The 22,939-nt window shown below is 39.8% G+C and overlaps 1 protein-coding gene across 5 annotated transcripts in view; it reads left to right on the top strand.

Annotated features, from left to right (window-relative positions):
* BCAS4 (breast carcinoma amplified sequence 4) overlaps window positions 1-22,939 on the top strand; it is a 63,978-nt gene that overhangs the window by 13,427 nt on the left and 27,612 nt on the right. For 3 of the 5 annotated variants that reach the window (XR_014698568.1, XM_084538009.1, XM_084538007.1), the window contains 2 exons: window positions 1,797-1,898; window positions 4,126-4,260. Coding sequence is in view for 4 of the 5 variants with exons in the window: in XM_084538009.1 (XP_084394135.1) it covers window positions 1,797-1,898; window positions 4,126-4,260 (237 nt within the window). In the remaining variant the exon portion in view is untranslated. Of the gene's footprint in view, window positions 1-1,796; window positions 1,899-4,125; window positions 4,261-7,408; window positions 9,226-22,939 lie in introns of those variants that run through there. The other 2 variants (XM_084538010.1, XM_084538008.1) reach the window with 2 other exon arrangements.

Raw genomic sequence — 22,939 nt, 5'->3', positions numbered from 1 at the left:
CAACTCTCCTCTATCTTGTATTGCTTGTTTGCTTTTACCCTCAAATAAATATGGTTTAGATTTGTTCCGTGTCTGCTATGACCTTGTTATGTTGATAGTTTTTGTACTGGGTCTGTACAACATCTCTCTTTTTCTGGCTATATCCCAAACTGTGGTTATATTTACAGAAGCTATCTAGCATTTAGCTGTAAGAGTGGCTTTGCTGTAGTTCTTTCTGAGAGGAATATTAGTGAACAAGTTTCTTAGTCTGTTACCTTATCTTTGGGAATTACAGGCTCAAATTATACTCTGATGTAATTTACCTGAGTGTGAACCTCACCTCAGATCACCAATTTGTTTTTCACTTCTCCTTTATTATAAAGGTTTGGGCTTGGCATGCCCCCACCTACTATCGACCCCCCCAAAAATTCAATAGGACAACTCTGGAATTCATCTGCTTTAGCTCCTTCATTTTCTGTTCTTTTCGCATTTTTATTATAAGTCTGACTCCATTTACAGGGATGTGGCCCATCTGTCTGTGCTTGTTTTCTGTTGGATATAAAGCACATAGTGGAAAGATAACAGCGTGTGGCTGTGTCTGCAGTTGCTTCACCGCCGGGTGGATGTAGTGCTACGACCAGTAACACAGGAGACACTGTTGGTTTGTTTACAGTAGAAAGCTAGTACTATTTTGATATGTCTGTTTGATCTCATATCTCAGAATGTTTATAGCACTATTAAGCACTTGATCTGCATTTACTCATGCTGGTAATAAAAATGCTATAAAATCTTACTAGGAGTCATTTTATACGTATCTAGCTTCGTCCATTCTAAGCCTTTAAAAACACTACTTCTTTTAAAAAGAAAAAAAAAAGAGAGTCGTATCATCAATAAAATTTCTAAGTACTTAGTAAAATTTATAAAGCATAGCCCAGCTCTTGGCCTATCCATCTTTTTTTTTTTTTTTGTACGTTGTTAGCTGTAGCCCTCTGACTGGAGGTGCGTCTTACTGCCACCTAACAAAACACTCAGAGTTGTTTATGTAGGGAATCAGGTAATTCTTGCTAACACAAACATTAACAGAATTTCAAATAAAATTCAGGCTGTCATATCGAGGTCACAAGCAACCTTAGTTCTACTAGCAACCAAACAAAATTCCTGCATTAGGGCACTTAGAGTTGTGGAAGCTGACAGGTGCTGGGAGCAGAAACTTTCTCTGAGGTGCTTACACTAGAACTTTGCATGAAGATTCCCGCTGTCCTGAGCCCCCGTTGGAGACTAGATGCTACAAGTGGTGTAATCAAAGATCTGACCAAGCTTTTTCTCTGTTTTGGTGTTAGTATCAGACTGCATTGCAAATTGAATTGTACTATTTAGGTGTAAATGGTCTTTTAGCACCAGTTGATAGCCAAGAGTGACCTCCTGCTACCCCTGAATGAGGATAATTTGCCACAGGCTAACTCAAATCCTTTTCAAAAACTATTGATTTTCATTTTAAATCCTTCATTACCCCTCATGTCTGCGGCATTTCATAATGGAAAGTGAGAAGTGTCTTGGGAGGAGTAGCGTGGAAATCTGGGGAGAAGAGGAAGGCTGGTTTTGAGGTCAGAGCCCTGTCAGCTGCTATGGGTTGTTTTGTTGTCTCTGATTACTTGAGAAAATGTGTTTTTCCCAATCTCTGCTTAACAGCATACTTACCAAAGGGCCCTTATGATATCGTTTCAGAGTAGAAGTACTTTGAAATATTAACATGAAAAAAATAGTAAAGAATTTATCATCAAAGCTCATTCTCATGTGATATTCTTTCTTCAATGCAGATTAGAAGCGATACATCAGAGATCCTGGAAGAAACCATTCCACTCATTAAGGACAAGGTGCTGGAAATGAACCACGTCTATGCCAAAATTGATAAATTGGAGGTTTGTTAATTGTATTGGAAAGTTTACATCCTTCTTTTTGTGTGTTTTATAGGTTAACTGTCTAGGTATTTGCATGAAGCACTTGTGTTTGTTTTTCAGTCAATGTGATTCTTACCTGTGGTCCAGCCCATGCAATTGTTTATGGTTTTGGAAGATCACAGAGTAATTTATTGCTGCGGATTCTACAGTTCCTAATGCTGGATTAAAAGCACTAGTTATGTTTTTGATGTTAATAATAATGCTAGTAATGTTAATTTGTTTTGTGACTCAAAGGAGTGTCTGTGAAACCACTTATAAATTTAAAAAAAAATTAAAGTCTTGCATCCAGTGCTGAACATACTCAAGCTGTTCCTGATAGCTTTATGTAGTTGCGGGGAGATCTCTGAGCCCCCATCTTCTGCCGTGTATTTTGGTGTTTATTGTATCCTGACTGAGGGAAGCCAGTATGACTCAGTAAGATGCCCTCACCATATTTAGTAAGCAGTATGTTAAAATTTGTGTCAACCAAGGGCAAGTTTGCCTCTAGGAAGAATATAATTAAAACATGATGAGATAAATTGTGTAATGCTTAAAATCACTTTTAACTGACTTAGAAGTGAAATAAACGGAGTGTTTGTGGCATTAATTCCAGATAGGCAGTTCTTAAGCTTCAAGCTCTACCCCTGTACAAAGTGGTAATATTCTCTGATGAGGTATACAGCTGTGGGAGAGACAGGGCAATTGACTTTGCTTTCAGCAAGTTTTGTTAAATGCAATTTTTTTTTTTTTTTTTTTTTTTGTAGTTTGCCTTTTTACACTTATATTTGATAACAGATTTATCAAAACACTTTGTATTTTATGGACAGCACCAGGAGAAAGATTGCCACAGGAAACTGAGGCAAGGCATTTTAGAACAAAAGTGGGAGTCAACTGAAACCTGTCTGATTTTCAGAACTGAGTTACCCTCGTCTAAGAAATAGCACACTTGACAATTTGGCTATACCTGAATGTATACTTAAGCTGGGTCTTTGAACAGAAGAAGAAAATAAAAACTAAGCAATTAATTATCCCAAAAGTATGGCAAGCAACAGAGCTCCTTTTCCCCCCCCCCTCTAATACAAAGAGGGGAAAAACACCCTTTCTGCCCCCTTACCCAGTTCCCTTAATACAGCTGTAGGAAGATGATAATTTGGACTATGAAGACAGCCCGTCTTTATGATAGGCTACAGGTTGCCCTTGAAAAATGCAGCAAACTTTTGTTGATAGACGTTCTGTGTTATCAGACTAGGCTAATACCTACATTGATTAGAAATCAGTTTTTCTCCCTGACTTTACCAGCTGTAATGGCAGTAATCTGAGAACACAAGATTAAATTGGCAATTTGAGCAGTAGTTAATGTCTTAATTAGAACTTTTAAATTTAAAGCTTATCATCCATAGGGATTTTCAAGGGAGAAAATGACTTGTACCCCCAAGAGTAGAAAAGGGAGGGACTGTTGTGTAATGGGTAAATGGAATGAAATTCTGCTGGGTTTTAACTTTGATGTTGTCACTGGTATGTTTGGAACAACTAATTTACTTGCTCAACCTTACCTTATCCCTAAAATGGGCAGTGATCAACCTCTCTCTCAAAAAAAAAAAAAAAAAACAAGGCATAATCATTAATAGTGGGTATCAAAATTGTTTATAGTTTTGTGTTTTAGCAAATAATTAGCTAGTTAGTTAGTTAGTTGGCTTTCCCTTATGGCTCAAATTTAAGCTGAAACTGAACTGATGTATGCTTTAGGTCAGTCATTCCTGATCTTTTTTTAGCTAAAGGCACCTGCTATTATCTTTTCCTCTGCTTTCTCCTCCCTCCTACCACTGTGGCCACTTTCTCACTCCCACCAGAAGTTGTAGTGCCTGTGTGGGCTCAGAGGAGTTTTCACCTCACTGCTGAAATGTTGTCGGCCCTTTAGACACTATGGAAGGACTTAATTTGTGTGCTGAAGAGGGAGCAAAGCTGTGCCCTTAGAAAGAGGGGAAAAAAAAACAACTAGCCTTAGGTCATGAACAGTGGTTCTTCTGATGGCTATAAATATCTGTAGCCTACTTCTGAATATGTGCCCCTTTGATATTTATATTAGCAATAGTGCATCCTGATATCTTGTTAATGCTTTTTCTTTGACTTCAGATCTCTATCTAGGGTAATGCTGAAATCGAGATCAGGTGCTTTTAATTTTCATCAGGTGTTTCTCCTATCTCCATAGGCATTTGTTAAAATGGTTGCACACCATGTTTCCTTCCTAGAAGAGCAAGTACTTGAAGCAGAGAAGAGCCATGGCACTTTTCTTAATGCTGTTTGCAAACTGTTTCAATGTGCAACTATCCCATCTTTTAAAAACGTGAGTATTTTTAAAGCTGCTTTCAGAGGATGGGGAAGATGTTAAATACCTTTTATAGATCAAATGTGGCCTTCCAGGAGATTTGATTTTTAATTTTAAGTTGTGTAAAAGAGATACCCGTGGTTTGCTTCTGTGAAGGGATTTTTTTTTTTTTAAACAGATTCTTTCAATGAAATTATTTAGCAGTGCATATATCCCCCCTCACTCCCCAGCCCCCTTTTTTTTTTTCTCCTCACAGAGACGGTGCAGTATTATGCTGATATGCATAAAACCAGATAGGCAATAATATGCAGGTATCAGTGAATAGGGACAGCTGAACCAATTCAGGTTTTTGTTTGGTGTCAGAGCAACCTCTGTAAACTTCCATTGCAGAAGTGAAGTTCAATTTCTACAGGTTCAGGACAAACCTTAACTGCTCACAGAGTGTAATGATTATGCAGAGGTGTGGAAAGAAGATGGTGCATGCTGATTTGGTCTTTGGATAATTTAGCTGTCAAACTCTAGTGAATCTTAGAAAACCCTAGTAAAAAGTGTAACTTGTCCAAATTTGGTAATATTTTCATAGCAATGGGAAAAAATGTCCCTGATATGAGGACAGTTTTCTGCCAATTTAAAATTTCTGCTGTAGATTATGAAGGCAACGGAGCTTTTCAAAAGGGCTAAACGACACATACTTTTCCTTAATTTTGTTATCTAAATTGGCTTATTTTTGTTCTTTAAAACTTTCCAAACATGTTAAGCCTGCAGCAGATACCCAGTCTGGGAAAAGTATCAATGCTGGATTTTTTTGCAAGGTTGGTCTGCCTATACAAATAATGTTGTATAACCAGGATGCCAAGAAGAACGGAGAAGGCCAGACTAGTTACTCAGATGCTGGCTAGAGTTGGGCTCAAAGATAATACAATGTTTTTAATATATATTTTTTTGTCCTTATAAAGAAAAATCTCAAATATTGTGTAGTTGTGTATTCACACTTGCAAGCATCTTGGAATGATAGTATTAGTGAACAAAAGAGAAAAATAAATAGGGAATGGTGTAACTTTCTACTGTATCGATCTTTTTCCCTTCCTCTCATCTTTTTCCCCAAATATAGTACAACTAGAAAGCATGGTGAGAGAGCTAGCTAGCATGAACACAGATAAGAAAAGTGATTCCCATTGTTTTGCCATTATATTGCAAGGTGCAGTCTTTTTTTTATTTTTTATTTTTTTCCTTATCTTTGACTGTGTTTGGGTATTCAAGTTGTTTCCTATAGAATTCCAATGCACAGTAACACTGGGAGAGGTGTCAAACCTGTGGGAGAAAATTGAATAATCAGAATTCACGCTTTGTGTTAGGAATATCCAGAGGTGGTTTGAAAAGAAACGACCTTATACTAAATATAAATTACAAATATGACTGTGTAAGTCTGACAGGTTATAAGAATATAACACCTCCTGGGGGAATGGAACAGAGGAAATAACTTTCTCCTGTGAAGTTTGCAGCTCTGTAGCAGAAAATCTTTTCTCCTGTAAAGATTGAACTCTGTATGGGAGAAACTGTGAATTCAAATCTTTTGTCCAAAGATTTTATCTGTGCCCTGGCTGAATGGGGTTCAGCAATCTTAGAGAAAGGACAGGAAATCTATTTTAGAAAACTTTAGTGTGGGGAGTTTTTTTTTTTTTTTTTTTTTTTTTTAAATCACTAGTATCTTTTCCAATGGATCAAAACTGAACATCAGTAACTCTTCAATTTTTTCACGCATTTTGTGATAACTGCCATTTCTTAAAACCAGAAAATGTCTTTCAGTGTCATTAGATAATACTTTTGACAGAGATTTATTTTTAGAATAATTTTTAACCCTTGTATAGTTGCAGGGAAAGGCTTGTAAAATTATAACCTCCAAAAATCTCATACTAGTGCTATGAAGAAAAAATACACATTAGATTTTTCAGGGACTTTTTATTGTCAAACCAACAGCATAGTTCATGAATGGCATTGATTGGCAATGCTGCAAATGTTCTCCTCCAAGTGATTCCATTAGTTACTGGGCTGCCAACGCAGTGTTGCATGAATTCTAGAACATGGTACAAGAGAGGGTTATTTAACAAGATGTTTACCTTTTCCTCTTCGAGCCAAAACTGGGGTTGATATATGGTGGATCAGACACAGTTCTGAGAAAATATGCAAGTAGAAAAGATCCTTGGTGTTCACAATTAGCTATCATGTACTCAGAAAAAGTCATAACTTATGAAGGACAAACATCAAATTAGGGAGCTTTAATTCTGTAAAACTGTTCTTTACATAATCTAAACCAGCAAAAATTGGTTCATAACTGCCCTCAAAGGTGATTGTGATCCAAACTGGGAAACTTTAGGAATAAGAAAACCAAGATATTTTTGTTTCATATTCTTTTCAAACATAATGAGAATGGCTTGACAGATACTCAAAACCCAGTCTGAGAAGCATACAGAAAAGAGAGGGATGGTAGGTGTACTTGAAAAATTGTTCTGGAATTTTGTCGCATAGTGTAAAGAAGCAGATAGTTAGAAATTCACTGTAAGGAGATCTTTTTACATCATTATTCATAAACCCTTAATACTGTAGTGGTAGTGGGTTTTGTACCTGCAATTGCCTGGCATATTGAAAGCAGATAAAATGTCTTTTAAGCTTATAAAAAGTAGTGTTTCCATTTTAATTTTCTTACTTTCCATTGTACTCACAAAGTGTCCTTAGTGTTTTGGTTTGTGCTGCCAAGCAATGAGTGTGTATTTTTATTTGGAGCATAACTTAATGTGCTTTGTATTTCTTTCCAATAACAGTTTTTAAGTTTAATATTAAAAGCATGTTAATTTTAATTGTTATGAGATTGTTGTCAATTATTGATGATACTCTTAGGAATTTTCAGAATTTCTTACTGAGCTTGGGAAGAGATTGTTTGTTTGTTTTTAATCCCCATTTTCTACTAATGTGATCTCTAGAACAGCAGCTGGTCATCTGAGGAGGGTTTTGCTGTTTTGTCTGGACTAAGGTGCTCACTAATGGTTTTGTTTGGTTTGGTTGATTTTTATTTTTTTATTTTTTTTTCCCCTGACACCTAGATTTGAGTAAATTGAACTGGGAACTCAGTAATGGGATATGAAGTATTGTCAGTTTATTTTACCTGCAGCTATGCTTGAGGTTGATCCTGTCCCATTCTGATTTGGACTGATCTGCTAGCTGCTTTGGGAGCCGCAGAGAGGTGGCAATGGTTGTATGTCAAGAAAGGCAACGCTTCAAAATAGGAAGATACAAGCAAAGGGGTGTAGAAGGCCCAGAGGTCAAGATTTCAGCTACCTGAAGCTTTAGCCCTCATTCGCCAGCTTCCCTGAGGGAGCTTGCACAGTTGTTGAAGTGGAGTCTGAGCTTCTTTACAGAAGTCTGGCGTCTGCTAAGGACAACTTGAGAGAAGCTGCAACACTGTGCATGGACCGCAAACGAGCAGTGCCACTGGTGCGAAGGAACAGGAGGTGAGGGTGCTTGGGGCTTGCACACAGGAGTAGAAGTACAGACGTTCACATCAGGGCACTGAGAACATCAGAGGAGGCTGGGGAGGAGAAGTGGGGAGCGTGGGCTGTAGCATCCAGTAGGCACATGCACAACAGTAGGTAGTTTCCAAGCAGGTGCGAATGGAAGTCAAAATACAAACTGCTGCCCATTCCCTACTGAGTGATTTTGCCTGAATGCACTTGCAGCAAGTGTGAAAAGTCTTTGCACTAGAAATGTCATTGCTAGAGTGTCCAAAGCAAGAGAATACAGTGGTGTGTAAATAAGGACTTGGGTAGCACATGTTATGAGTTATATACACAGCCATAGGGAGAAGTTGTAGTGTGATTGCGCCTTTACAGAGAATGACTGGTGTAAAGGGGCTCTTGTACTAAACAGGTGTCGCATGGAGGAAATCAGCTTTTAATTGAGCCATCACGCTGAAACGTTAGCAAAAAAAAAATAAATGAATCTAGTTAACATTCAACAGTGAAATTAAAATAACAATCTAGATTCTTTTTTAATCAGTGCTAAGAATGGCTTCTGACTTCCTGTTCTCCAGTGGGAAGGGATTAGGCCCTTCATGTTTTGAAAGAGACTGAGCCAATTCCTGTTGCAAAATTCCAGTAGAGATCAAATGAATGAAAAAAACAGGAAAAACTTGATTTGTCAGAAAGCCACCTACATTAGTGCTCTCATCTCATTTCTGTCATCAAAATTGCTTTTAAACTATAATTGCATCTCACTGACAAAAGCTTCTGGCTACATATGTAAAGATTTGTAAAATATTGCCTTTCTATAAGCTGGGTTGATCTGTGCCAGAAAATAGAAACCCAACCTCTGCATGTAAAGAGCTCCTCCTCCAGAGGTCAGTTTCAGTGCCTCTATTGGTCTGTGTTGATGAGCTTTAAATATATTCTGCAGTACGTGGTTTACTAGGCTTTGATGCTTGCTCATGAAAAGCAGGAAAAAATCTTGCTTCAGAAACATTTTACATAACAGTGCCATGTGCAGAGTTAAAATGAATTAGTTACAGAAAAGATATTAGCTGGTGCCAGAGCAATAAGCAGTAAACATCTCTCCACCCTGCCCTTTTTTCACATTCCTTTTGGCGGCGGCTGTAAGGAATGCAGCAAGCAGTGGCTCCTGCTCACACTATTGATTTAAGCATTTGCATGTTATACATTGCAGCTCTGCACCAGCCTGTTTTCTTGGGGCAATATAGGATGTCTTGGGTTGTATCAGATTCTCTGTTTGTACTGTCATTTCTGTCTTCCATGTGAGGCTCTGTGCCATCATATCCATTGTTAAAGAGGACTGTGTGCAGTCATTGTTACAAAACAATGCATGTAAAATAGCTCACGATTCCGGTGGTTCGGGGTTTCTTTTCATAAACGTGTGCTGTGCTGCTATAGATTCTTTAAAAAACAAAAGCAATAAAACAAGAAAAGCTTAAACTTGGCCGCTGTGTCTCTAGCATGAATGCCCTCAGGCCATCCGAGCAGCATGTTGTGAAAGGTGTGGTTGAGTCAATATCTTAGCAGAATTACTTCTCTGCATTTTTCGCACATCTCAGTTTCTTTGGTACAGGTGTGCCATTTATATCTCTGGTGTTAAGAGATATTAACCATGTTTTGCAATATATTAAAAATATTCTCTTCTATTAAACACAGGATGACTATTTTCCCTGTTCCTGTGTTTCTTGGGTTATGCTGTTTTCCTCGGTTTATGCTCTACCAGCTACGGTTTAAACTCTAGCTGAGATGCAGAAACATACTGCAGATTACATGATGTTAGGGTTAAACATCTCAAATGTATTGTAATCCACTGAGAAATTATGTTCTTGCCAGCCATAGTTGTGGTGAGCTTGTTGGGAACTTTGTTTTACCATATTTTTGTGGATTATTGTCTCCACGGCATGGTATGCTCCTCCATTTATTTCTGTAACCATGTAATATATACTTCTGTAATAGTGTCTCATCGGAGGAATGTCTGTAGAAATTGTGGTCTGTGTGACAAAAACAGAAATTCGTCTTTATTTTGTTCCTATTCTTAATTATTCTGTACACACACACACACACACACACACACACAAAAGTTCAATTCATAACTTATGGTAGGGGCTGTATGGCTTAACTGAGCTCGGGATGTGCATCTTGAAGCACTCAATTGACGGTAGTTCCAGGCGCAAACCCGTTGCTGCGTAAACACACCAGACAAATGGTGGCCAAAAGGATAGATGTGTACCATCATCCTGATGGGAATTAGAGGCGTACAGAAATAAAAATGGCTTTATTATAGTTGTACCATAAATCTGCAGTACAGCCTGGCACTACATTGAAATGTCCACAGAACATTAAGTAGGAGGCTGTCTCCGTGAAACTTGTTTGCTGAACTATGATAACACTTCAGCTTTCCACTTCAAGTCCTTTTTTTTTAAAGGATTAAGGTAAATACATGATTTTTCAGAAGTGAATGAACAATCAATTTTATAACCGGATAAACTGGTACAAGACCCAAGAAGATACTGTGAGGCAGTAAAGGGTTTATGCAGAAAAATCCTCACTCCAGATATTCCACACAGAGTAATTTCTCTGTTAAAATCTGGATGCAGTTGGCACAAGAAAATATTGGAAAGGAATTCTTATTCTGATGTGTCTTTTATAATGCAGAACACGTAGCTTGTGGATTTTCACAGTATCCTGATGTGATACTCAGCTGTGACCTTCACTGTAAATCAAGTTATTTTTATGACTGTTTTTTTTTTTTCTGGAAGTGCATTTATAGATTAAGGTGAATGAAATATGAAGGTGGTCTGAGAAATGAAAATCTTGATCCTGCATAAATACTTTCAAATCAAATTAATCCTAAGTATGTGTAGATATCTACTCACATGCAAAATGATCCACAAAATACTGTTGTTTGTGAAATCAGCCCGAACTTTAGCATTCCCCAAAATACCTGATATGATTTGTGTATGAAGTGAGGAGTGAAGTTAGTGAGGCTCTGGCATTTTTTTTTTTCCCTCTTTGTTTTAACAAATCTAGTGTAAGGCCACAGTCTGTTATGAAGTTGCTTGCTCTCCAAAATGTCTTGGGTAAGCAAGGTCAGTTTGAAGGAATTATAATTTTTAACAGGCATAGTCTGACAAATGTGGGTCCTACTTTCGTGCTCTGAGCAGTGTGAGTCTTACTCTCGCCCCATGTCGTGGTCTGCTTACGGAGTTTATTCTTGCCTTCCTGTCTGCCCTCCCTCACTTTCACACAGATGTCCAATTAACTCTCCCCCTGCTTTTGCTGCCACTCTGATGGTTCTAACTGGGACGCCCACCACCTTCTGAAAATATTTTATCAACTCGTTTTCAGTGCCTCTCTTTTTTCTGTATGAGACAGTCACATATGGAAGCCTCCTTCAGCATTCTGCTGGCTGCCTCTGTGACTCATTTTCTTGAATGACTGCTGTTCTCTCGGTGGTTGTGTGTCTTTCACATCAGTTTTGGTTGGGACCTTTATTTTTTTAGAGTTGCATTTCATCTAGGAGCATGGGTAGACATTAAATGCATCTGGAATAAATACCTGTATTACATGGCAGTAGTGAGACAGGAATAACTTGAACTCAAATAAGTGAAGTGGCTGTCAGGCTTTTCTGATGAACATGACAACTTGGCTGGATCTTTTGTTGGTATGCAGAAGTAAAGTGAAACCAGCGTTTGTTTTTCTTTCATATGCTGGGCTATTAACTGGGGCAGTTTAGCAGCTGCTTATGCAGTGCGGAGGGGCACTAGAGAAGAGACAGAAATCAACTGGGGTTGAAAATCACTACAGCTGTCCTAGTGCAAGCTCTTCTCTCTTTGTGCTTTCAGTTTAATATATGCAGTCTTGAAGTAGCAGTAAAAGGGGTAATCTTGGTCCAACATACTTTCAAAACCAGGAACTTGTATGTTGCTACACGGGAGATGTGCATCTTGTTTTCAAGCATCAAAACTGTCCTAGGTAAATACACATTTTTGCAGCAGTCTTAAAAATTATGCAAGCTGTTAATAAAATCTGTGCAACGGTTTTGTTTTTTTTTTTAGTACAGAGAAAGCTACTCAATTAATTCAAGTTTCAGGAAAAGTGCAGTAAGTAAGGAACTAAAGATGGTAATACTTACACATATGGGTTTCATTAATGTGAGAATGAGTGAAATGCTAAGTGAATTTAAGGAACACCTGGTCTCCTTTGTGGAGAGGAAAGATTGATCTGGTGTGGAAGAAAAGAGGCTTGAGCTTTAAATACAAAGGATTTGGGGCCAGATAGTTTTTTTTTGTTTGTTTGTTTGTTTTTTTTGCACAATTAAGAATGTCTGGTGTTCACATATTTGTGACATGGTTACATCCTGCTAGTGTCCTTTTTCAGTCGTGTGCAATGTAGGCCAGTAGTTGCTTGCTTTGGTTATGACCAAAGTTATGTTGGTTTTTTTGTTTGTTTGTTTTTGATCATTTGCAGTCATCATAAATAGAAGCCCAACAGCCAAATAAAATTCTGCTAATATCAAATCATGGCAGGTAAAGTTAGGAATACACCCAAAGAAAAGAGACATCCAAAGAGCCTGTGGTTTTGTGAAGGTAAAACAGTTCTAGGCACTGGTAATAGGAAAAGGATGACATGGGTTTTGATCCAGAAGTTACAGTTTCAAGTTTCATGCACTGACTGACTTTATCATCGCAACTAGGAGCGTATATGGGAGCCAGTGTTCATGCATGGTTACTGCACAGTGAATTTTGTGAAAAGGTTTTGTCTCTTTTTCCAGTTGGTAAGTTTCTACCTCGATCGCCATCACCACACATGGTTCTGTAGGGAAACTTGCTTTGGGATTTGCCCATCTAGATCAGGACAACAGCCACTGCCCTGCTGCTGCTGCTCCTCAGCGGATCTGGCATACTAATGGCAGGTGCCATGCCCCAAAGTAGCCATCGGCTGCTTTCATGATAAGCACCAGTTCAAAGCATGAGTTTTAAAAAGGCACAAATGCAGATCTGTTTTTTTTTGTTTGTTTTGTTTGTTTGTTTTTCTTGGCAATAGCTAATCAGAACTTCATGGCTTCAGAAATATTTATTCCTTGGTGACCTTGTGCCATAGCAAATTCCTTTTCACTCGCATTACTGAAAGGTTTGAGTGCTCTTTAGGAATATTACTAGAAACACACTGAGTATCAAATGAAATACCATCAAACGAAAATGAAGCTTACCATCATGTCTTAGCATCCCCTACGTCATAGGCCTGACTTTTAGGGTAAAATGTTGAACACCTTTAGTTTTCAAGGGGGTAAGAAGTTAGGAGGGTGTGTTTGTTTGTTTTTAAGTTGATTTCTAATCCTCGCTGAAAAATCGTATGTTTCACAAAGTGGGGAACCTTCGATCTGCAGGGTTCCATCCCTTCTGGCTGGGCCATTTTCTGTGGCTGGCGGGCACTTCTGTCCGCGTAATGGATGCGTTGCAGGAAAGGTGCTTTGCTGTGCTGGAGCCTCTAGGAGCCGTAGTGACTAGCATTTTTTTCCAGGGCCTTCAACACAAATGTGCACGCACGCACACTCACACGGTGGTTCCCTTCTGCATGCTGTCTCCCAGCATATTTCCCTTCCCCCAGCTCTTTTACAAACTGTTTCTCCCCGAGGCAAATTTCTTGCTGTCTGGAGTACCAAACATGCACAGGCACTTTCTTTTTTTCTTTATCTTTAAAATTTCCTAGTGTAGCTATTATAAGCAGCAGTAACTTAAAGGACTATTTTACTTTTTTTTTTTTTTCTGTTCTTAGTGCATGTGTGCATAAAAAATAAAAAATGAACCCATAGTTTATGGCTAAGTGAGGCCAGGTTTCTCCTGTTTCTTTCTTTCTTTTTTTTTTTTTTTTTTTGAAGTGTCTTTACTCAGCAGTCACATTTTTTTCTTGTGGTAAAAAATGCAACATGAGCAGATGGCAAGTATTAACACATGAAATGCGGTGCCTGCTTGAAGTTGATTTAACAGTGCTCTAGGTTTCTGTCACTGGCGTTCAGTTAGTTAAGTAGTGTTTACAAGTTAATGAATTTGTTCCACTTGAAATATTTGATGGTATGTGCTGAGGTTCAGCAGTAAAGGGATCCTTTAGGAGTAATCGAGGAAAGCATGAGGTTTCTAGACACTGAGCTTGTGGGTTTTAGCATTTTTGCCATTAATAGTAAAATGAAAAGAGGCAAAAGGAGCCATAGTAGACAACAGCATACAGCATTTTCTCTTGCATTGGTGATGGTGCTCTGAGCAGGGCAGTGATACAATACCTTAGAGCAGCTCCATATCTGAATCGTATGTCTTGCTATTTTATTTCTATTGAATAGTCCCACATCTCAGGCAAGAATATGAAAAACAAAGTTTTATATTGCAAATCAGACAACACTTCCATATTTCTGTATGATCTGCTTGCATTCTTGCATTCAAAGTATGAATGCAAACTATTACATATATATATAGGCTATATATAGCCCATGTTGGCAGCAAAACTGCCTAGAATGGGATGATCAAATTCAGCGTATTTTCAGTTCATGCCTAAGACTCCTTCCTACAATATGACATGCTATCTACCTAATAACACTTGAAACTAGGCCAGGTCCAAAAATTGCATTCACAGTAAGAAACAAAACAAATAGTGCTTGCTGGTAATTGAGAATCATGCGCACATGGGATTTTATCCAGCTAATCCCTCTCTGCATGGATTGCTTAGTTTGTCAAAACTATGTCAACCTGTGAATGAGCATTCCTTGTCTGGCAAGCTGTAAGCATGAGTGCATGGGAAGAGTTAACAAATTGTGAGCAACCAGTTCCAAAATAGTATGTTTTAAAGGCTTAGTTGATATTCCTGCCATAAGTTTTTAAGTCTAATTTTGTTAAGGGTTTTGTAAAAATATGGTCCTCCCTCTACTAATAGTAGTTTATTCAAATAGGATGGAAGGCCAAGTTCCTGTTTGAAAAGGGGACCATAGCTGCTTCAGCTCTGACGTGAAATGGAAGATCCTAACTACCAGATAAGACCAAAGTAATTGCTCTGAATATGCACGAGTGCATCTTTAAAACCTTAAAGCTGACAGTGATTTACGGTGTCCCTTAGGAAGGCTTTTCTCTCGAGTAAACAATGCTTAGTTAAGCGCTGCTGAGACCGGTGCAGGAGCACACTTCTGGCAGGCAGCGTGCAGCTCGCTCGACCCCGAGGCCTGAGGTCGGGGTATTTGTGCTACCTGCGAGATGGTCCCGTTAATCCCTGCCTGGCCGCCAGCCGCTCTGCTGCTGCATGGGGTTTATGCAGAGCGAGGAGACTTGTTAACCCCTGCCTTTTATTGGGCTTTGTGCACGTCTGACATCACTGGCAGCCAATCACGAGGTGCTTCAGGGCTGAGTTTAAAAGCTATTTCATAATATATTTATATTCAGTGCAGATATTTTGGGCCTCCAGTAGCATTCATTTTGTCGCAGAGTCCATGTGTCAATATGGCTTAAAAAAAAAAAAAAGGTACGAAAATAACATGCTCGCTCTTCGTTGTTTGTTGTTTTTTTTTTTTTTTTTGTAATGCAGCTGGGTGGTGAAATGCTGTAGAAAGTGTAGCTGGGGTGCTGGAAAGCAGTTATTGTGGAAACGATTTTCTGCCTCCAGCAGCAGTAATGCTGTAAGCCCATCTTGGGCAATTGTCGTGTGCTCCTCGTGAGGCTGCTCCTGCTTAAGCAGCCAGACCTGCAAATACTTCGCAAGCTGCTCTGGCTTGCCAAGAACAAAAATGCAAGACAATCTGCAGAAATCGAGCACGTGCAGAGCCACCCTGGCAGCTGGGCTCAGCTCCGCAGCGCTGCCGTCACCCTCACGGCTCAGCCCAGACCCCCCCCACACCCAGCCCTGGTGGGCCTTTTGCCTTTGCCTGGTCCCACACAGAGTTTTACTCGTACAAAACTCGTTCACAACTTGACCGTATTGATGGAGGGCTCTTTCCTGATGGTGTTTCTTCCAGAAAAGTCTGGTTAGTCCATCCCAGCCGCCACACCATTCCTGCTTAACTCTTGCATTTCCAGAACACCTCCTGCATTGGGACCGTATGTGATTGTAAAACCAAAATACTATGATCATTCTTACAGTCTTGAAATTATTTTTGGTAACAGGTGTAGCTTCTACAAAACCCTATTTCTGTTATATAAAAAAGAAATGGGACCTCAGTGGTGGGACTATGCTTTTTTTCCTTTAATTTTTAGTTTGGGCTGATTCATTTCCCGGTTAGGCACAATGGCTGTGCTCACGTCAAGCTGCTAAAATCTCTATTCACATATGTTCCACGACAGGCCTGCAAAGCGTACATGTGTGGGGCTGACTCCTTCATCCTGTTGGGATCCCAAAGAGTTTATCTGCTCCTGATCAAAAAGACTTTGAAGAAGCTTTTCAGATGCTAGCTGTATCTCTAGCATGCTGTTCACAAATGATTCAGAAAATGAGGCATACAATGAGATGAGAAAGCTTGTTGACACAGTTATTTTGAGATCACAGAAGTGAATGCCAACTGCAGAGAGTGTAGACAGACTGCAACATTGAAAGACTGGGTGGAAAAACTTGTAGCCAAAATGAAATGTCAATAAATACAAGGTGATGCAAATAGGGTTAATGTGAGTGAGCCCTGCATGGTGTTGGTCTCTGAACAAGCATCACAGCCTCATGAAAGCCTTCAGCTCACAGGTCAGTAGCAGGCAGGAAAGAAAATTGCATGTTAGGAATTATTAAGGGAAGTGCAGAGAAAGAAAATAAAAACCTTGCACCACTGTAAATCCATGGCTTCATCTTTAGTACTGACTGAAGTTCTGGGCCTGTTGCAGCAAAACTAGCAAAAGCACCTGGAACTGCAGTTTAGAACCACCTGTCTTTGAGAAGCAGCTAAGCAGACTAGGATTTTAGTCTTCTCTTTTCCACACTAAAGAAGGATTCATTAGAGTTTTTTGAAATCTAAAATTGCATGAGGCAGTAAGTAGAAATTATTATCAAGAAAACTAATTTTTTTTTCACGTAATATATCACTGAAGTTTGGAACTCAGTGTTGTTGTGAGAGATTTACATATGTTGAAGCTGATCAGACAAAGTCATTTAGCAGAGTTACCTTTATAATTCTGAGATTCTTTATGCTGCAAATTCCTATCGGTTAGGAGAGCATTCAGAGCAGCAATGCAGCATACTTGCCCTGTTTTTATACCCTATGCATCAGACATTGGTCTCAGCTGGAGATGAGTTACTGAGCTTTGATTTGACAGCGTATGCGTGGTGGCTCTCCCTGTGTTTGTGGACAGATTTCTTCTACTGCTGTAGAACAGCACCATAGCTGCTGACTAGAGGTTGACGTACAAGCCAAACCTCATTGATCTTTGTTTCCTGCTGTATTACTCTTGGAAACTGAGTGTAATTTTCCATCTGCTACAACTTGTGGGTGGATCAGTTTCACTGTCTGAATGCCTTCTCATTGAGCATTAGAATATTGTATATTTTGTCAGGCTAAATTTAATGCTGCTGTATGCTTGCCATGTTTTTGGTATCTGCTGGATTGTCCAAGGTGCTGTGTGCTTTCATTTCCCATTGCCTTACATGGAAACACAGGAAATGTAGGACCAAGACCTATCTGTTTTAATACTTTATGAATGTTTTTTGCTGGCATGATTTCCCTTTTAGGAACGTTAGATTCATTCTAACTGTGAGGTCATTGGGAATGCCATGACTGTGATGTCACTGTGGATAAGCGGAGTGCAGTGGATGTTGCGTACCTTGTCTGTATCGCAATGCTTCCTAAGGACACCTACAGCATCCTTGTATCCAACCTGGCATGTTAGAATCTAGATGGGTAGACTAAATGGGTAAAGAAACAGAGCATCAGATTCAAAGAGTAGTTAACAGATTGTACTCTACCTGGATCTCAGTTACAGGTGTAGTTTGTCAGACATCTGCCTAACATCTTTATCAGTGACACGGAGGAGGAGACAGAATGCACCCTCATCAAGTTTATGGATTACAGCACACTGAGAGCTGTGCTCCAGAACAGGGCTGCCTTGCTGAGGACATCAGGAGGCCAGAGGAATGTGCTCACTTGAATCTCTTGAGATTCAAAAAGGATAAGCGCTATGTCCTGTACTTGGGACGGACTGACACCCTGCTGTGGTACAAGATGGGGACTGACCGGGTGTAGAGCAGCTTTGCTGAAAAAGACCCAGGGATCTTTTCAGACAGTAGGCTAAGCATGAGTTAGCAGTTTACCACCAACCAGCCTTACTGGGCAATATCAACATGAACATGACCAGTAGATTGATGGAAGTGATTATTCTCTTTATTGGGCATTTCTTACAATGCACCTTGAATACAAAGTTTAGTTTAGGGAGCCTCAGTATAAGAAAGATGTTGATAAACTTGACTGAGCTCTAGAGAGGGCCACAAAGATACTGGGGCTGGAGCCCCCAGTCGGTGAAAAGAGCCTGAGACAGCTGATTTTATTCAGCCTGAAGAAGAGAAACCTTACAGGGACCTAATAGCAGCCTCCCAGTGCATAAGAAGTTACCAAGAAGATGAAGCTAAGTTCTTTGGTGAGGTGCATAGCAGGTGAAGAGGAGACATTGGTCATAAATTGCACCGGGGTGTTCTGACAACTTGGTCGGGGCTGCTGGGACCACTGTAGTAAAATGGGTGAGTTTACATACAAAGTTTCATACCGATTAGTTGCCCCCATTTTATAGATAATACATGTAGTACTGGAGTACAATAACTGTAAAGATTCTTATTTAGTCATGTAGACTACATCCAAATGCCTTTAAAGTATAAGCTTGAGTTCAGTCATGTTGCACATTCATACTGTCTGATTGCTTTTTTACTTTTTTATCGTCTTAGACAAGGAGTCGAAAGGTTATTTTGTATTATGGCAATATTGAAACAAGAGAGCCAGCTTGCGAAGCAGGCTCTTTCCTTGACTTGGCTACTGCGACAGACACGGAGTGAATCATTCACCAAGGAAAGGAGGGTGAACTCCTTGTGTTTTGTTGTCTCCCTTTGGTCAATCTATTTTTTTATTAGTTTTATCTGATTCTCATTATAATTACAGACTGCCTTCTGGATATAATGCTACCTCATGGTTCAGATAGATGGTATTGTTTTTGTTTGCTTTTGTCTATGATATTACTCCAGAAAGTGAAAGCAGTTTGAGTTTTTCCTTGGGGACTTCAGCTGCTGTTTCATGCACAAGAGGCTCCAAATGTTTAAATATCTTAGACGAGAAAATGTGTTGGTTTGAATTGGTTTGTAAAGGGACCTATAATTTGAGGTTATTACTATTCTGGCATTGTATGTGCTCGACTCAGACACCGTATTAATAAAGAAAAAAGTGCTCATATAAGTCTCAAACTGACAGCTTTGGAGTCTGCTGTTTATGCCTTAACCCATTGCTGCAGAAAGACTGAGAGATGGGATTGGAGGTTTATTGGAGAATCCCTGGCCCTCCACTTTAGCACCTTTGGGGAAAAAGCTATCTAACATCTGTGGATGTAACTTTCAGTCCCCCAGGAACTGGACTGAAACAGTTGGCAAGTGATACATTAGTGAGTAATGAATACATTAATTTTGAGTGTTGGACATGAGTAGCAGACATAGATAGTACTGTTGGACTTTGCACATTTTTGTTTGAAGTGCCACTGGATAGTATGAATACAGTTTTTTTTTTTTTCTTTTAATTTATAATTTAACTTGTGCAAGAAGGCAGAAAATGTACTTAACCAAAACCTACATAACCCTAATACCACGTGGGGTTTCCTCAGCAGTTAGGGAATGGAATAAATAGCCTGGAAATGCTGAGTTTAAAGCCCAAGGTTAACATGATTAAGACCACAGACAGAGTTCAAGTAATTTATTGCTTCTGTGCCTCTGTTACAATTACTGAATAATAGAAGTTAGAAACAACTTTCAGAGGTCATCAGGTCTGGTTCCCTACTGAAAGCAAGGTCATCTCTGCAGTTAGATCAGGCTTGCCAGGGTCTTGTCTGGTCGAGTTTTGAGCATCTCTGAGGATGGAGATTTTACGACCTCTCTGGGCACCTGTTCCAGTCTTTGAGTACACCATCAACTGTAATCTTTTGCATATGTCTGACTGGTATTTCTCTCTCTGCAACTCGTATGAATTGTGTGTAGCTTTTTTGCTGTGTTCTTCTGAGTTGAGTCCAGCTCTGTTTTCTCTTTAAGTAGCTCTGTCTTCATCTATTAGATAGTTGAAGACATCAACTGTATTGCGCTTCTCTTCCTCAGGCTGAGGAAACTGGCTGTCTTAACCTCTCGTCACAATATATATGCGCCAGCCCCCAAGCATCTTGATTGTCTTCTGCTGGACTTGATCCAAGTATGTCAGTGCAGTAAATCCTTTATGAATTGGGGAGTCCAAAACCAGACACAGTACTGTGGATTCAGTCTCATGGGTACGAGATAGTTTGGAGTGATTGCTTCCCTAAGTCTGTTGGTTGTGCTTTTACTCACACTGGTGTGCCATTAGTTCTCATCACTGCCGAGACACCCCGTTGATTCTGGTTCAGCTTGTTGCCTGTGAGGGCTCCTGTACTTTTTTCTCCAAAGCTGTTTTCTAGCCAGCTGTTAACTGGGTTAGGTATCAATTATTTGACCTAATTAGATCTATGCTGTCTCTTTTCAATCACTTTCTTTTGTTTGAAGTGTTGGGTGTGGAGTCCCAAAGGATTTGCTCCATATTTTCTTGGGGAATGAGGTACGGCTAAGCATCCTGTAGTTCCCCATCTCTTCCTCCTTGACCTTCTTGAAGATGAGGATGACATTTGGCTTTTTTCCAGTCATCAAGAACCTCCTCTGATTGCCCTGACCTTTAAGATGACAAACAGCATCCTTACAGTGATGTGAACCAGCAACTTAAACATTCGCAAATGCATCTGTTTGGTCCAGTACACCACTAGGTTTTTTCGCTTGCTTGTTGTTTTTACCAGTTTGCTGTAAGAGTCTCTATTCAGATCTGCCCCGTCTTGCACACCTCCTTAGACTCTACCTCTAAAGAGGGACTTGGGAATTCTGGGGGCAGAGCTGGCAGTAAATCCCATGACAAAGGATGTATTGAGTTGTCTCATTAGTAAAATGAGCTTGTCCTTCTAACTTGTGTTAGAAGGATATTGTGATTTCAGATGTCCAGTTTCTGCCTTTCATGCTCCTGCAGATAGAAATGCTTGGTATTATTGTTGCTATTTATCTTAGTTTGCCTCATTCTTTCTTTCAGTCCTGCTGCCTTTTGGCTTTCCTGAAGATTAATACATGAGGAGCGGCCCCAAATGTATCCCCGCTTCTTGTTGAGAAATAATTTGGGAGAGTGAGAGTGCTGAAACCAGAGCAAGCTGCCTTTAGGAAGCCTCATAGATGCAGACTGTCAGACCAATCACAAATCGCAACAGCAAAACGAATCCAGACTTTCTTTCTTTTTTTTTTTTTTTTTTTTTTTTTTTAAAGGACGTGCTCCTTCTGGCAACAGCATATAGGGGAAATGATTATATTAGTGAGAGACTAGATTCATCACTGAAAGGAAGAAAGGCTGGTGGATAGCATGCATAAAGCACAAGATCTCAGTCTGTACAGTTGGAACACATCTTGCTGTGAGGTTCTTCAGAACTGTTGCATCTCTTCGCTGTCTTGCGCTCTCTTAGCAAAAGCCTCTGTGGCTTCTGTTTTTTTAGACAGCTAATAAACTGCTTTAAAGCCTTCACAGTAATCCCCTGGACTTAAAGGAAAAAGGAGAAAGTAACATTGCTTTCAGACAGAATCCTGTAGCATGAATTTACTGAGGTTGGTACTGGAAGGCTTTGTGGGTGCTGTGGTGAGGTCAGATGTCCGGCTCTGCTGGCTTCAGCTCGCGACAGGCACAGGTCCCAGAGTCAGAATAGACTTTTGTATTTTCTCAGGAAGAATATTCTGCAATCTGTATTCCTAACCAAGGTGTATTCTGGGCTTAAAGAATCAGAGATAAATTTCTTAACCTTGCCGACATAGTAAAAGATGCAGTGCAAGTCAAGTTGAGAATGAAGTCCAATTCTTGCAAGTCATACAGGGTAAAGAATGTAAGTATAAATTGGGGAGATGAGCATAAATCGGGCTCTGAGGCTTGTGTTCTGAAAATTGGAGTGATCTGACTTTACTGTCGGCCTCCCTTTCAGAAGCTGCTCTCTTGAAGAGAAGAAGAGAATTTACACCCATAATCTAGCTTTTGCAATTAATAGTTTTGGCACCTTAGCACAAACCCAGCTATCTTCTGTGACTCCAGGTAGTGTGCCAGACTGGACTGGGATGGCTGCAGTGTGGTGACATGCTTCCTTCTGCTGAGCCTGAGAGAAAAATAACCTCTGGGAGAGGAATGGGGAGGACAGCTGTAGGCAGTGAAGTTTTAAACCAGTGCTGCAGGATCTGCCAGAATTCCTCTGTCAGCCTGGATTTAAATCTGGGCTCTGCCGTGACTTGCTGTCTGTCTGTCATCCAACCTTCCTGTCTTGGTTTCCCAAGGTGTAACAGTGTTTGACTAGTTTGTAAGGCTATTGTTAGGATTAATCTTCGATCTATTTTGAAGTTGCTAATTAAAAGGTGATTCCTTGACACTGGTTAAGCAACTTTGAGAAGCTTTAAGAAGCTTCTGAGAAGCTTTGTTAGTTAGTTAAGGATAACCCTTAGCACTGTTTTTACACCGCTTGTTTCTTCACATTCGTGTAGATGACGTGTTACGCCGTATTTTCACTGGAGCGTTTTACTCAGCACGCGCTATAGAAGAGCCGAGCTCGTTTGTCTTGGCACAGTGGGTTTGCTAGCCCCACAAACGGGAGATAAGGATTACCATGGAAGCCATCCAAAGCAAAAGAGGTCTCTGATGTGGCAGCAGTGCACGTCAGACCCCCTTTCCTCCGTTAAAAATGTCCTTATTAAATTATTTTCTTAGCACATAGTGAGTGTTTAACGGATGATAGTATGCCTGAGAACAGAACTGCGGATTATCTCATGTTTAAATATGTATGGATTTAAGGTTCAAAAGAAGTCCAAAGATGTTATGCAATTTTAATGGTGGCTTGACTTATTTTTGTGTTAAGAGGAGCTGCAGGAGAGAAAACTTCTTTCAGGCAGTA

This window comes from Aythya ferina (assembly GCF_964211825.1).
Source record: "Aythya ferina genome assembly, chromosome: 16".
Lineage (NCBI taxonomy): Eukaryota > Metazoa > Chordata > Aves > Anseriformes > Anatidae > Aythya > Aythya ferina.
This window is presented reverse-complemented; position numbering and strand designations above follow the sequence as displayed.